This window comes from Mastigoproctus giganteus, chromosome 4 (assembly GCF_048544385.1).
Source record: "Mastigoproctus giganteus isolate SK-2022 chromosome 4, ASM4854438v1, whole genome shotgun sequence".
NCBI lineage: Eukaryota > Metazoa > Arthropoda > Arachnida > Uropygi > Thelyphonidae > Mastigoproctus > Mastigoproctus giganteus.
The window spans coordinates 78,072,546-78,086,082 of NC_143578.1; the positions used below are offsets into that span (position 1 = coordinate 78,072,546).

Here is a 13,537-nt window from a genome sequence, read left to right on the forward strand (position 1 = left end):
AGGTACCAAATAGAAAATTGGATATTCAATTGCAAAAAACAGTCAACAATCCATAAGATGGGAGCTTGTTAAGAAGATTGTTGTGCCAAACACAAGCAAAATTAGAAATGCTAAGAGCAACTGCTTGGGTTTCACCAAACGTTTTTTGAATATGTGCAAACATTAGCCAGTAGATTTCCAGAAGTTTAAGAATTGGTGGTTAATGGATTTTGCTATTACTTTGGAAACAGTACAGGGAAGAGCAGTGGGGTGATAACTGGGTGGATATAAACAAATTTCCAAACAGAAGGAAAAACACCAGTGGAATAAGAAAGTGTAAAAAGCCAACACAGAACAGGCACAAGCCCAGCAGAACAGGCTTTGAGAGATGTAGAGAAATACACTTTTTCTCAAAAAGAAAACCACTGGTGAAAAAATAAGAAAGTGTAGAAAGCCAACAAAACAGGAGCAAGCTCTGTAGCACAGGTTTTGTGAACAAGTGGAGAAATGCTATCAGGACCTGAGCTTTCTTGGCATCAAGATTGTTCAGAATTTTTCTAACCTTCTTTTGGAAGACCACAGGAGACAATGAAAGGAGTATGCTGGGTATAGTAGGAGGTGATTTACCAAGATTATCAATGCAAGAATTAGCAGAAAAGTTGGATGCTAGTAAGTTGGCTTTATCTTTAGCTGAGGATATAATATAACCATCATGTTGTAACAGAAATGAGAGCGTACATACTGACAAAAGGTTGTGGCCAATAGTTTGGCAAGAGACCAGAATGATTGACTACCATTTAGGCTAGAAGCAAATTTGCAAGTTTCCTGCTCTTAACCTGTTGAAAATCAACTTTGGATTTATAATAACTGTTTTTCAATTATTGTAATCTGTAGTGTAGGCAGAAGATGGAGATATAAATATAGATAGATATATCTATAGAGGTATATAGATATAGATACAAGCCAATTGTGATATTCTACATTCTTATCTTGAATAGCCTTATCACATTTATTGGAAAACCAAGGTTAGATAAAGGACAAAATTTTAGGGTAGTATACAGAATAAAATATTTCATTCCTACTAGATAAAATTCACTGATATGATATTAAGTCTACAAACTGTAAACTTTTAAAAGTACAAACGTAATTTTATAATGTAACTATCCCATATCATGAAATGTAACTTAAAATAGCAGAGCATGTACCATCACTTAATCTAGGAATAATGTAGCATTATTATATTCATATCTCTTAGTTTTGTGTGGTAAATTAAATATATTTTTAAATTAAATTTAGTATAAAATCATTCTCAGACAAGAGCAGCAAGGCAAAAGGCTCAAATTAGCAGAAATGCCTTGGCTCAGGTGGGGGGGGGGGAGTGTTGGCCATAAGCATGTTCAGCCAGTTCTGCCCTCAAACGGTCTAAATAATAATATCATCACTGTCTTTTCCACATTTCTATCAACAAGCCTACTGACATCTTAATGTCTAGTTACCCACATTAAAGCAATAATTGCTTTAATAATATGTAAATATGTGTGATTATTCGTTCCTATTATTATTTATTCATGTTCCTATTTTTATGAGTTGACTGCAATTGTTAAACAATATCGTTGATTAATGAATTAAATATTATTCGTATTAAAATTTTTGTTCAGTATAATATAAAATTATTTAATTATTTCTTAGTTACTGTAAAAGTTTAAAAATAAAAAAAATTAAAAAACACTATTACATAAACACTCCCATATAACTTTTGCACAGGACCCCAAGGGCCCACAAGTAATTCTTGAACAGGGCACCACAAATTTTGGAGCCAGCCCTGGGGAGGGGGAGGTAGGAAAACTGTCAATGGTCTCTTACAAATCAGGATTTCATTGTTCGCACTACTTGTTGCCAGTTTGCAAACTACCATGAGACATAATACAACTAAAGGGGAAGTCTGTGGATGCTGTTTGTTATTTAGTTTTTAGGAGCATTAGCAACTAAGGCCATATTGCTCCGGAGATATGTGGTGGTCATTCCCTGACCTTTCCGCACCCTCCGTATTTGGTGGTCACGGGCTCGAACCCCGGCCTAATCAAGAAGTGTGTGCTACGCACTGCTGCTCCTGCCTACCTGGCTACAGAGGCACCGAATTCTGTGGATATGTTCATGAAAAATGAAAAAATGATATTGTTATTAGCATTAGTAGAGGTAAATTATGCAAGAAAGCAAGATTATGCAGCATCAGCAAAAAAAAAAAAAAAAAAAATCCCATTTCACCCATTCATCCTCTCCAATAGTTTGTCTAGTTCTTCCTTGAATTTATTCAAACTATCCACATCCACAACAACAGATGGAACCTTGTTCCAGCAATTAACCACCTGTTGGCTGAAGACAAACTTCTACACATCTATTCTGCAACCATCCATCCTCATGTGCATAGTTTGAGCAAGAGAAAGAATTCCATCAGCATTAAGTGTGCTCAATCCATTCAAAGCCTTAAAACACCTCAATCAGATCACCTCACAGGTTCTCTATACAATGCAATTTACAGAAATGAAGCTTTTCTTGGTAAGAACACCCATTTGTTCTCCCTCACCACTCTTATTGCCTTTTGCACAATCTTTCCAGGGCTGAATTGACTGACAAAGCTCTCATCATATAGACCATGTTATAGGCCTAATCACTCTGATGAGTATAATAAACAACTGTACAGAGAAATAGAGTGGGCCAGTAAATCAAAATGTCTTATAATCGGGGATTTTAATTTCCCAGATATTGACTGGAATTTGTGGGTTGGTCACTCACACACTAGCAAGGCTTTTGTGGATTTATTCGATAATTGTTTTCTACAGCAGCATGTTCGGGAGGCAACTGAAGGGAGTAATACACTTGATCTGATTATCAGTAGTTATTCTTCATGCATTAAGAATCTGCAGATAAAAGAACCATTAGGTGACAGTGATCACAGTGTGCTGAAGTGGGGTTTACTCAAGGAGTTAACTACCATCAAGGGTAAAGGGAAGTATTATTTAAATTCTATACAGTGGGACCAACTGGTGATGTTACCAACAGCAAATTCAAAATGGGAAGCATTCAAAGAATTAATCTTGGAAGCTACTAGTCTTTTTATACCAACTAAGAAATATTGTTCAAGATTTAGGCCTAAATGGATGTCAGATGAACTAATTAGATATGTGACAGAGAAGAAAAATGCATGGGATACATATAAATTAACATGTGACACACAAGCCTATGATAGATATAAGCTGGTCTGTAACCAAGTTACAAAGGAGATTAGGCAAGCAAAGGCAGATTATAAGAAATCTTTGACAAAGAATGCAAAGAAAAACTGCAAAGAGTTCTTTACTTATGTAAACTCTAGAAGGAAGGGGATGAATCAGATTGGTCCACTTGATATCAATGGTTCAACTGTTGATGATCCTGCTCAGATAGCTAACAAACTAAATGAATACTTTGCATCTACATTCACACATGAGGAGTTATTCAGCGAGGGGAATGCCAGAGGTGTATTCATCTCTGACAGTAAGCTAGATAATCTTGTAATAATCGAGAGTAAAGTGGAGGAGAAATTTTTGAAGATAAACATAAGAAAGGCACCTTGGGTGGATGGAATCTATCCAGTTATATTAAAGGAGGCAGCAAAGAAAGTTATGAGAGCTTCCCTGGACTGAGAGTAGGTATCAATAGACTGGAGATGTGCAAATGTGACCACAATCCACAAAGGAGGATCAAAGGGAGACACAGGTAATTACAGACCTATTAGTTTAACTTCTGTTCCAGGGAAATTAATGGAGGCATTGGTTAAAGAAGCATTGCAGGATCATCTAGACAAGACTTCAATTATAGCTCGGACACAGCATGGGTTTGTTAAGGGGAAGTCTTGTCTGACTAACTTGATTGAATACTATGATGTAGTATTCACTTCGCAGGTGCCTAGTCTCCAGCCACTGCAGTTTACAGAACTGAAGCCTTTCTTGATAAGAGGTCCCCCATCGTTCACCTCACCAATCAGGTTGCCCTTCTCTGTACACATTCAAACAACTCTACATCCTTCCTAAAATGAGGCACCAGACCTGTACGCAGTACTCAAGGCATGGCCTGACCATTAGCTTATACAAATGGATAATCATCTCCTTTTTCCTACTAGCAAAATTCCTGTATATCATTGACAATACCCATGACCTGCTCTGGCAGCCTATTTGCATTGCTCAGAAAACTTCGTATCTAACTGCACAATTACTCTCAGGTCTTTTTCATTTTCTACCATCTTAAGTGTAGTTCCACACAGTTGGTACATTTCTCTGGGGTTACTTGTACCCATATACAGTACTTTCATTTGTCAATATTAAACTTAAGTTGCCACTTCTCAACCCATCTCCCCAAATTTTCTAGATCTAGTTGCAGTAGCATACTGTCATTAACAACCCTGCCAACCTTTGTATCATTTGCGAACTTTGACATTAAGCCTGATATACCTTCATCAATATCATGGATAAATATACAGAACAGCAGTGCGACCAACAGCAGACACTGGTGGACTCCACTAATAACATTAGTCCATGAAGAGCAGTGTCCATTGATTACCACTCTCTGTCTTCTCTCACTCAACCACCCTTTTATCCATTGTAGCAAATTACCCTTAATACATACTTCTCCAATCTGTACAGTAGTCTTCCGTGGGCAACAGTGTCAAAAGGTTTCCTGAAATCCAAGTATATGATATCAAAATTATTTTCTGCATCCAGTAACCACAACATAGTATATAATCAATCTTATTGGGCAAGATTTTCCCTTAACAAACCCTTTCTGTGTCTTAATTATTACTGCAATCTCATCTAGATAATCCTGCAAAGCATCTTTAACCAGTGACTCTATTATTTTCCCCAGAACAGAAATTAAACAGACAGATCTATAAGTATTTGTGTCACCCTTTGCAACCCCTTTGTGAATTGGGGATACATTCGCACTTTTCCAGTCCATGGGGACTTCCCCTGAGTCCAAGGATGCTCTCATAATTATGGCTAAGGGTTTGCCTACTTCCCTTGCTGCCTCCTTTAACATAACTGGATAGATCCCATCCACCCCAGGTGCCTTTCTTATGTTTAATTTCAACAATTTCTCCTCTACTTTGCTCTCAATCATTACATAATCATTAAGTACACTATTACATATTGATATACTTCTGGCATTTTCCTCCCTTAATAACTCCTCATGTGTGAATGTAGATGCAAAATACTCATTCAGATTATCAGCTATCTGAGCAGGATCATAAACAGTCGAACCATCGATATCAAGTGGACCAATCTGATTCATCCCCTATAAGTAAAAGAAGTCCTTGCTGTTTTTCTTAGCATCCTTTGCCAAAGATTTCTCGTAATCTGCCTTTGCTTGCCTAATCTCCTTTGTGACTTGATTACAGACTAGCTTATATCTGCCTAGGCGTCTGTGTCAAGCGACAATTTATATGCATTGAATGCATTTTTCTTCTCTTCCACGAGTCTCATTAGTTCATCTGACATCTATTCAGGCCTAAACCTTGAACAATATTTGTTAATTGGTATCAAAAGGCTAGTAGTATCCACGATTAGTTCCTTGAATGCTTCCCACTTAGAATTTGCTGTTGGTAATATCATCAGTTGGTCCAACTATACAGAATTTAAAAACTGTCTGAGTCACCTTTACGGAAGCAAAAACCCTTCCCTTTAATCCCGACGATAATTATATCTTTAAGTAAATCCCACATCGGTACACTGTGACCACTGCCACCTAGTTGTTCCTTTATCTGAAAATTCTTAATGCATGAATAATCATTGCTGATAACCATATTAAGAGTATAACACTATCTGGTTGCCTCTCAAACATGCTGCTGCAGAAAACAATCATCCAATTAAATCCAAGAAATCTTGCTAGTGGGCGAGTGACCAACACACAAGTTCCAGTCAATATATGGGAAGTTAAAATACCCCGTTATAACCCAATCTGATTTACTGGACCATTCTATTTCTCTGTAGAATCATTAGGCCTATAACACACTCCTACTCTCATTTTTGCTTTCCCAGTGCTTATGTCTCCCCAAACTGACTTAACATTGCACTGTCCAAGTATGTCAACTGGATGCACTTTCTTAGATTTTGTTTTTCTTAATTAACTGCATAACCCCTCTCTTCCTATCATGTGTATCCTTTCTGTACACATTGTATTCCCAAATTCCAATTCTGCATTCCTAATATCTGTGTGACACCACGTCTCTGATACTGCATTTGATGTCTTGACAGCACTTCAAATTCAACAAATTTATTTACTATACTTCTAGAATTGCTGTACATGCAAGTATACATGCACCTATTCTTATTCTTAGTTACCCCATTATTTATTCCTTACGTGATGACTCCCACCAGTCCCTGAAAAACCCACATCCCACCCTCCAATCTAATAGAATAAGTTTCACCTCTGCCTGCTGCTACTTTTAACCTCTGTCTGTGAATCCCCCCCCAAGCTAGCAGCTTTCCGACTCACCTAACTCTGCCTCGATAGCATCAGCAAACACTTCTGCACCCCCTTCTATTTAAGTGTATTCCATCCCTGTAGAAGCAGTTAACAAGCACAGACCATACTCAGAAAAATTCTACCCCATTAGCCTTACACAATCCCTACAGGGTCGAATTGATTAAGGCTCTAATTATATACTCCCTCCTATCGCATCTGAGCAGAATTGCAGACACTTTCAAGTTCAACCCTAACTCGACTTTTTTTCAGCATTTACCTATACTGTTAAGTATATCTGCAGATCTCCTACTCTTAATGTCATTAGTGCCAACATGTACAACAATATCACTCTTTGTGCCCTTAAAAGATGATATCTGTTCTACAACATCATCAACTTTTGCCTCTGGCAGACATACCCTAGTCCTATTTCACCTATCCTTTTTACACAATATATTACCCGTCTCCCTGACAATAGAGTCACTGACAATAACTAACTCCTGTGGGACTGGCACATTCTGCCCTGAAGGTTGCAGCTGAATTATCTGATGCATAAGAGTGAGTTCTGGCATTGAGTTGGGCAGCTGACAGGTTGATGGGCCCCATTTTAATTCCTTTGAGGGCCTTTCCTTTGATTCCTTTGATTGTCTGATGCATAAGAGTGAGTTCTGGCATTGAGTCGGGCAGCTGACAGGTTGATGGGCCCCATTTTAATTCCTTTGAGGGCATCTACCCAACTCATCAAAGTGTATCCCTAATCCCAAGGAATTAGGCAGAAACTCAGTGTTCTCATAGACACCCATGAGAAAATGCTGAGTTGCTGCCTAATTCCTTGACACTCTCTGCACTTAGCACACACACACACACACACACACACACACACAAAGACATCCTCCTTGGCTAGATCATGTCCTGCTCCAGAGAATCCTGCAAAAATCTCACAAGTTGCACACTTTTTTAGGCTGTGATGACTTGGAGAATCGCCACCCCTCAGTTCTCCCTCGAGTGACAGCACTCCTGCTGCTTTGTGCCCATTGATTTGCTGCTCTAGTCTGGGGCATGATATTGAAATTAACAATGAAAATTAATAAGATTAATAAATTTAATTAATTAATTCTCAATACTACACTGTCTAAAAGATTCCTAAATGTAGTTATATTAATGTAGTTTATATTAGAACTACCTATTTACCACAATTAAAAATTTGACTTCCCTACCACTCACTCTATGTGAAAACACTGGCTGCAAGAAATAGAATGGGCCAGTAAATCAGAGAGTCTTATAATGGGGGATTTTAATTTCCCAGATATTGACTGGAATTTGTGGATTGGTCACTGACACATTAGCAAGGCTTTTGTGGATTTATTGGATGATTGTTTTCTACACCAGCATGTTCGGGAGGCAACTAGAGGGAGTAATACTCTTGATCTGATTATCAGTAGTGATTCTTCATGCATTAAGAATCTGCAGATAGAGGAACCACTAGGTGGCAGTGATCACAGTGTGCTGAAGTGGGATTTACTCAAGGAGGTAACTACCATCAGAGGTAAAGGGAAGGGTTTTTGCTTTCGTAATGGTGACTATGATGGTCTGAGACAGTATTTAAATTCTATACAGTGGGTCCAACTGATGATGTTACCAACAGCAAATTCAAAATGGGAAGCATTCAAGGAACTAATCTTGGAAGCTACCAGGCTTTACATGCCAACCAAGAAATATTGTTCAAGGTTCAGGCCTAAGTGGATGTCAGATGAACTAATGAGACATATGGCAGAGAAGAAAAATGCATGGGATACATACAAATTAATGAGTGACATGGAAGCCTATGATAGATATAAGTTGGTCTGTAACCAAGTCACAAAGGAGATTAGGCAGGCAAAGGCAGATTATGAGAAATCCTTGGCAAAGGATGCAAAGAAAAACAGAAAAGAGTTCTTTACCTATTTAAACTCAAGAAGGAAAGGGATGAATCAGATTGGTCCATTGGATGTTGATGGTTCAACAGTTGAGGATCCTGCTCAGGTGGCTAACAATCTAAACAAGTATTTTGCATCTACATTCACACATGAGGAGTTATTCAGGAAGGGGAATGTCGTAGGTGAAGTAAACATTGGCAGTGAGCTAGATGATTTTCTAATAACTGAGAGGAAAGTGGAGGAGAAATTGTTGAGGATAAACATAAAAAAGGCACCCGCGGTGGATGGGATCTATCCAGTTGTATTAAAGGAGGCAGCAAAGGAAGTAAGCAAACCCCTAGCCATAATTATGAGAGCTTCTTTGTCAGGGGAGGTACCCATAGACTGGAGATGTGCAAATGTAACCCCAATTCACAAAGGAGGATCAAAGGCTGACACAAGTAATTATAGACCTGTTAGTTTAACTTCGGTTCCAGGAAAATTAATGGAGGCACTGGTTAAAGAAGCACTGCAGGATCATCTAGACAAGAATTCAGTTATAGCTCGGCCACAGCATGGTTTTGTTAAGGGCAGGTCTTGTCTGACCAATTTAATTGGATACTATGATGTAGTCACAAAAGAACTGGATGCAGGGAATAACTTTGATATTATATATTTGGATCTTAGAAAGGCTTTTGATACTGTTGCGCATGGAAGACTGCTGCACAAATTGGAGCAGTGTGCCATTGGAGGCAAATTGCTGCTATGGATAAAGGGATGGTTGAGTGGCAGAAGACAGAGAGTGGTAATCAATGGACACTGCTCAACGTGGACTAATGTTATTAGTGGAGTTCCTCAGGGTTCAGTGTTGGGTCCATTGTTGTTTTCTGTATTTATAAATGATATTGATGATGGTATATCAAGCTTAATGTCCAAGTTTTCAGACGATACAAAGGTTGGCAGGGTTGTTAAGGACAATACTGATGCTATGCTGCTGCAACAGGATCTGGAAAGGTTGAGCAGATGGGCTGAGAGGTGGCAAATGAAGTTTAACATTAACAAATGTAAAGTACTACATATGGGAAACAGTAACCCCAGATCAACGTATCAACTCTGTGGTACTACGCTGACAGTGGTAGAGAATGAAAAGGACCTGGGGGTAATTGTGCAGGCAGATATGAAGTTCTCTGAGCAGGGCAGACGAGCTTCAAGAGTAGCTCATGGTGTCGTGTCAATGATATACAGGAATTTTTCTAGCAGGGATAGGGATGTGATTATTCCCTTGTATAAGGCATGGTCAGGCCACACCTTGAGTACTGTATACAGGTCTGGAGGCCTAATTTCAAGAAGGATGTAGAGCTGCTGGAACGAGAAGGGCAACAAGATTAGTGAATGGAACAAAGGGTTGCTCTTACGAAGAAAGGCTTAAGTTTTGCAAATTACAGAGTCTGGAGACTAGGCATCAGCGAGGTAATCTGATAGAGGTGTATAAGGTTTTGAATGGCTTGAGCATGCTCAATGCCGATGGGATTCTTCCTCTTGCTCAGAATAATCACCTGAGAGGGCATAAATTCAAATTGAGGAAGGACGGATGTCGGATAGATGTGCGGAAATTTGCCTTTAGCCAGCAGGCAGTTGGTTTGTGGAATAGACTTCCATCACTTGTTGTTGAAGTTGATAGCCTAAACATATTTAAGTCTCAGCTGGACAGGTATTTCGAACAAACGGAGGGGTGAAATGGGAGTAGTGGTTGTGTTTTTTTTTTTTTTTTTTTTGGCTGATGCTGAATAAGCTTGCTTTCTTGCATCATATACCTCTACTAATGCTAATGCTAATGCTAAGATTTGAATGAAACAACAATTTTACGTATATTAAGTAGTAACCTAGAAAAACTCTATCTAAATTAAAATTAAAAATAGCAAGAGTAACTAGAACAAAGCTACTTGTGAATTACAATATAATATGACAATTAATTAAATAAAATAGTAAAACATTTATGCTTTTTTGGAGCTTGTAATTCACAGCTGTAACTTGCTAAGACAGTCAGCGCCCTCTCTGACTAATCAATGGACTAACGTTAATAATGTAGTTCCACAGGGTTCAGTGCTGGGTCCATTGTTTTCAATATTTATCAATGATATTGATGATGGTATATCAGGCTTAATGTATATCAAAATAGTAATGTATATCAAACTTTGGCAAGGTGGTTAAACGACATCCATCAGGGTGAGTTACTGCAACAACATCAAGGAAAATTGAGTTGATGGGCTGAGAAACGGCAGTTGAAGTTTAACATTGACAAATGCAAGGTACTGCACATGGGTAGCAGTAATCCCAGAGTAACTTATAAGCTATATGGTAATACACTCAGGGTAGTGGAGAATGAAAAAGACCTGGGAGTAATTATGCAGTCAGACATGAAATTCTCTGAGTAGTGCAGACATGCTTCCAGGACAGCTCATGGGGCTTTGTCAATGATATACAGAAACTTTGCTAGCAGGGATAGGGAGGTGATTATCCCTTTTTATAAGCCCATGGTTAGGCCATATCTTGAGTACTACATACAGGTGAAGGCCTCATTTTAGGATGTAGATCTGCTTAAACAGGTGCAGAGAATCAACCAGAGTGGTGTAGGGAACAAAAGGGTGCTCTTACCTAGAAAGGTTTCAGTTCTGCAAATTGCAGTGTATCAAGACTAGGTACCTGTACGGAGATCTGACTGAGGTGTTTAAAGCCTTGAATGGATTGAATAAGCTGAATGTTAATAGCAACTTGCTGAGACTACACACCTGAGGCGGCATAAATTCAAGTTGAGATAGGATGGTTGGGGATAGATGTGCAGAAGTTTGTGTTCAGCCAGCGGATGGTTGATTGATGGAACAGGCTTCTTCTGTTGTGGAAGTGGATGAGTTGAATAAATTCAAGGGAGAACTAGACAAATTCTTGGAGGGTACGGATTGGTTAATTTTTTTTTTTTTTTGCTGATGCTATATAACAGTGGTTCTCACTTTCTGAGCCCATGCCTCCCTTGACATGTACAATTTTTCTTGTCTCCCTTGACTACCAGTAACTCAACATATGTAAAATGTTGCCATTCATATGTGATTCGAAATACAAATACACTTAGACCAAACAGCTGATTGTACTCTGAATATGAGGTTACTATGAGCAGATTTCCGGCATCGTGTCATTCAGACTCAGGCAAGGTAAAAAACATGCAAAAATAGACAAACCAATCTCTTGTAGTAATAGGATCCCAAGAATACGGTGAGGGAACATGACGCATTCTTTTTTGCCAAAAATAGCCCAAATATTTTCTATAATTATTTACATGTAAAATAATAATACAGATCAAACAGTAGTAGATATCTAATAGTAAAAAAAAAAATCAATCTTAATACATTTTTAATATTTGCCATGGAAATCTTACATAAACTATTACAACGTCCGCAATGCCCCTGGTAAATTATGGTGCCTCCCCAGGGCGTCGCAAAGCACAGGTTGAGAATCTCTGCTGCATAAGCTCATACACTTGCTTTCTTGCATCACATTCCACCACTACTACTACTATACAAGCTTGCTTCCTGCATCACTTGCCATTAGTACTACTACTATATTTATATTGACTAAAAGATGCTTGTTGTTGTAGGAATTTTTTTTCAGGTGCATTAGTGACGGACTGTATCGCACAAACTAAAAGACAGTATTATTGGTTAAAATGTAATTAACAGTTCAGTTAAATTTGTTAAATGTGAACAAATAAAAATAAACAAGGTCACAACAAATGTCAGAATATCAACGGATGCACTTCTTTTGTAATGGACAATAAAAAAATATATTCTTCTTAAAGAATAATTATTATAATCAGACATTTAGGAGTTTACATGACATTTTGCTTTTAATAATGTACTATACAGAAATTCAATCAATTTCTTGCATGTAATAACAAAGATCACTAAGTTTCATTTGAATGGGTTCAGCACGCTGAATTCTGATGGGATCCTTCCACTTGTTCAGATTACGAACCTAAGGGGGCATAAATTCAAATAAGAAAGGACAGATGTAGAAGAGATGTGCGGAAATTTGCCTTTAGCCAGCGGGTGGTTAATTGCTGCAACAAACTTCCATCTGTCGTTGTGGAAGTTGATAAGTTGAATAAATTTAAGGAGGAACTGGACAGGCATTTGGAGGGAATGGTGTGATTTTTTTTTTTTTTTTTTGGCTGATGCCGCATAAGCTCATACACTTGCTTTCTTGCATCACATGCCACTACTACTACTACTACTACTATTTCTGTTGCCATTATAACAGAAAAATAATAAGCCATCAGTAATCCACTAGGCCTTCTCTTCAATGGTGTTAGCACAGAGTAAGGAGCCAAATAGTAACCTTGAGCTGCCGATTGTTTTCTCCCTATTTTAGTCATGCACCTGATGAGCTATAATGGCAGCAAAACATCTTGATTATGTCAAATTACCTTTATTCTTTGTGTTCATTAGAAAGTTGCTGTTTAAGAAAGAAAATAACCATAGATTTAATTAAGCATACTTTTTTTCCCAGCTGTATCGACACTGGGCATTTTCAATTTCTCTTTGCTCTCAGCTGTCCTAAAGCAACATCAAACTGGTCACCAACTCATACAGCTCATTGTCACTTTCATAAGTGTTGTGAATCCACAGCATTTTATTTTACTTTTTTAATGATTTGTGAGTAATATTTTCATGAATATTAAATTGTTGCATTGATTTTTCAATTTCACTTAATTTCCAAATTTCACTAACCTAACCTTTAAAAAATAATTTAATTAGTTTATTGTAAAAACATATATGCAATATATGTCAGTTTTTAATTTAATTTAATTTTTTTTTTTTTTGTAAAATAAGCATTGTTGTCATTATGCATTTATATCCATGTTTAGAGATCCACAATGAGACTTTCCCTAAGAGCCCCCAGATGACCTAAGGCCATTACCATCTAAATTAAACAAGTTCAGAAAAAGAGAGTAAAGTAAACATGAATGAGCATATCTCAATATTATCTACAGCCAGAAGAAATATGAATGTGAGGCTGTTTATAGAAATGTGGATGTGGGAGGAGTCTGAATGACTTGAGAGTTAAAATTGAGTTATCTTGTTGCATCTCCTAGGTAAAATTCCTAACAATTCTTATCA

At 37.8% G+C, this 13,537-nt stretch overlaps 1 protein-coding gene across 1 annotated transcript in view; it reads right to left on the bottom strand.

The window, feature by feature from the left end:
* LOC150086855 (uncharacterized) overlaps positions 1-13,537 on the bottom strand; it is a 213,913-nt gene that overhangs the window by 119,581 nt on the left and 80,795 nt on the right. The window contains exon 6 of the mRNA XM_090372298.1: positions 542-669. Within this exon, the coding sequence (XP_090228424.1) occupies positions 542-669 (128 nt within the window). The remainder of the gene's footprint in view (positions 1-541; positions 670-13,537) is intronic.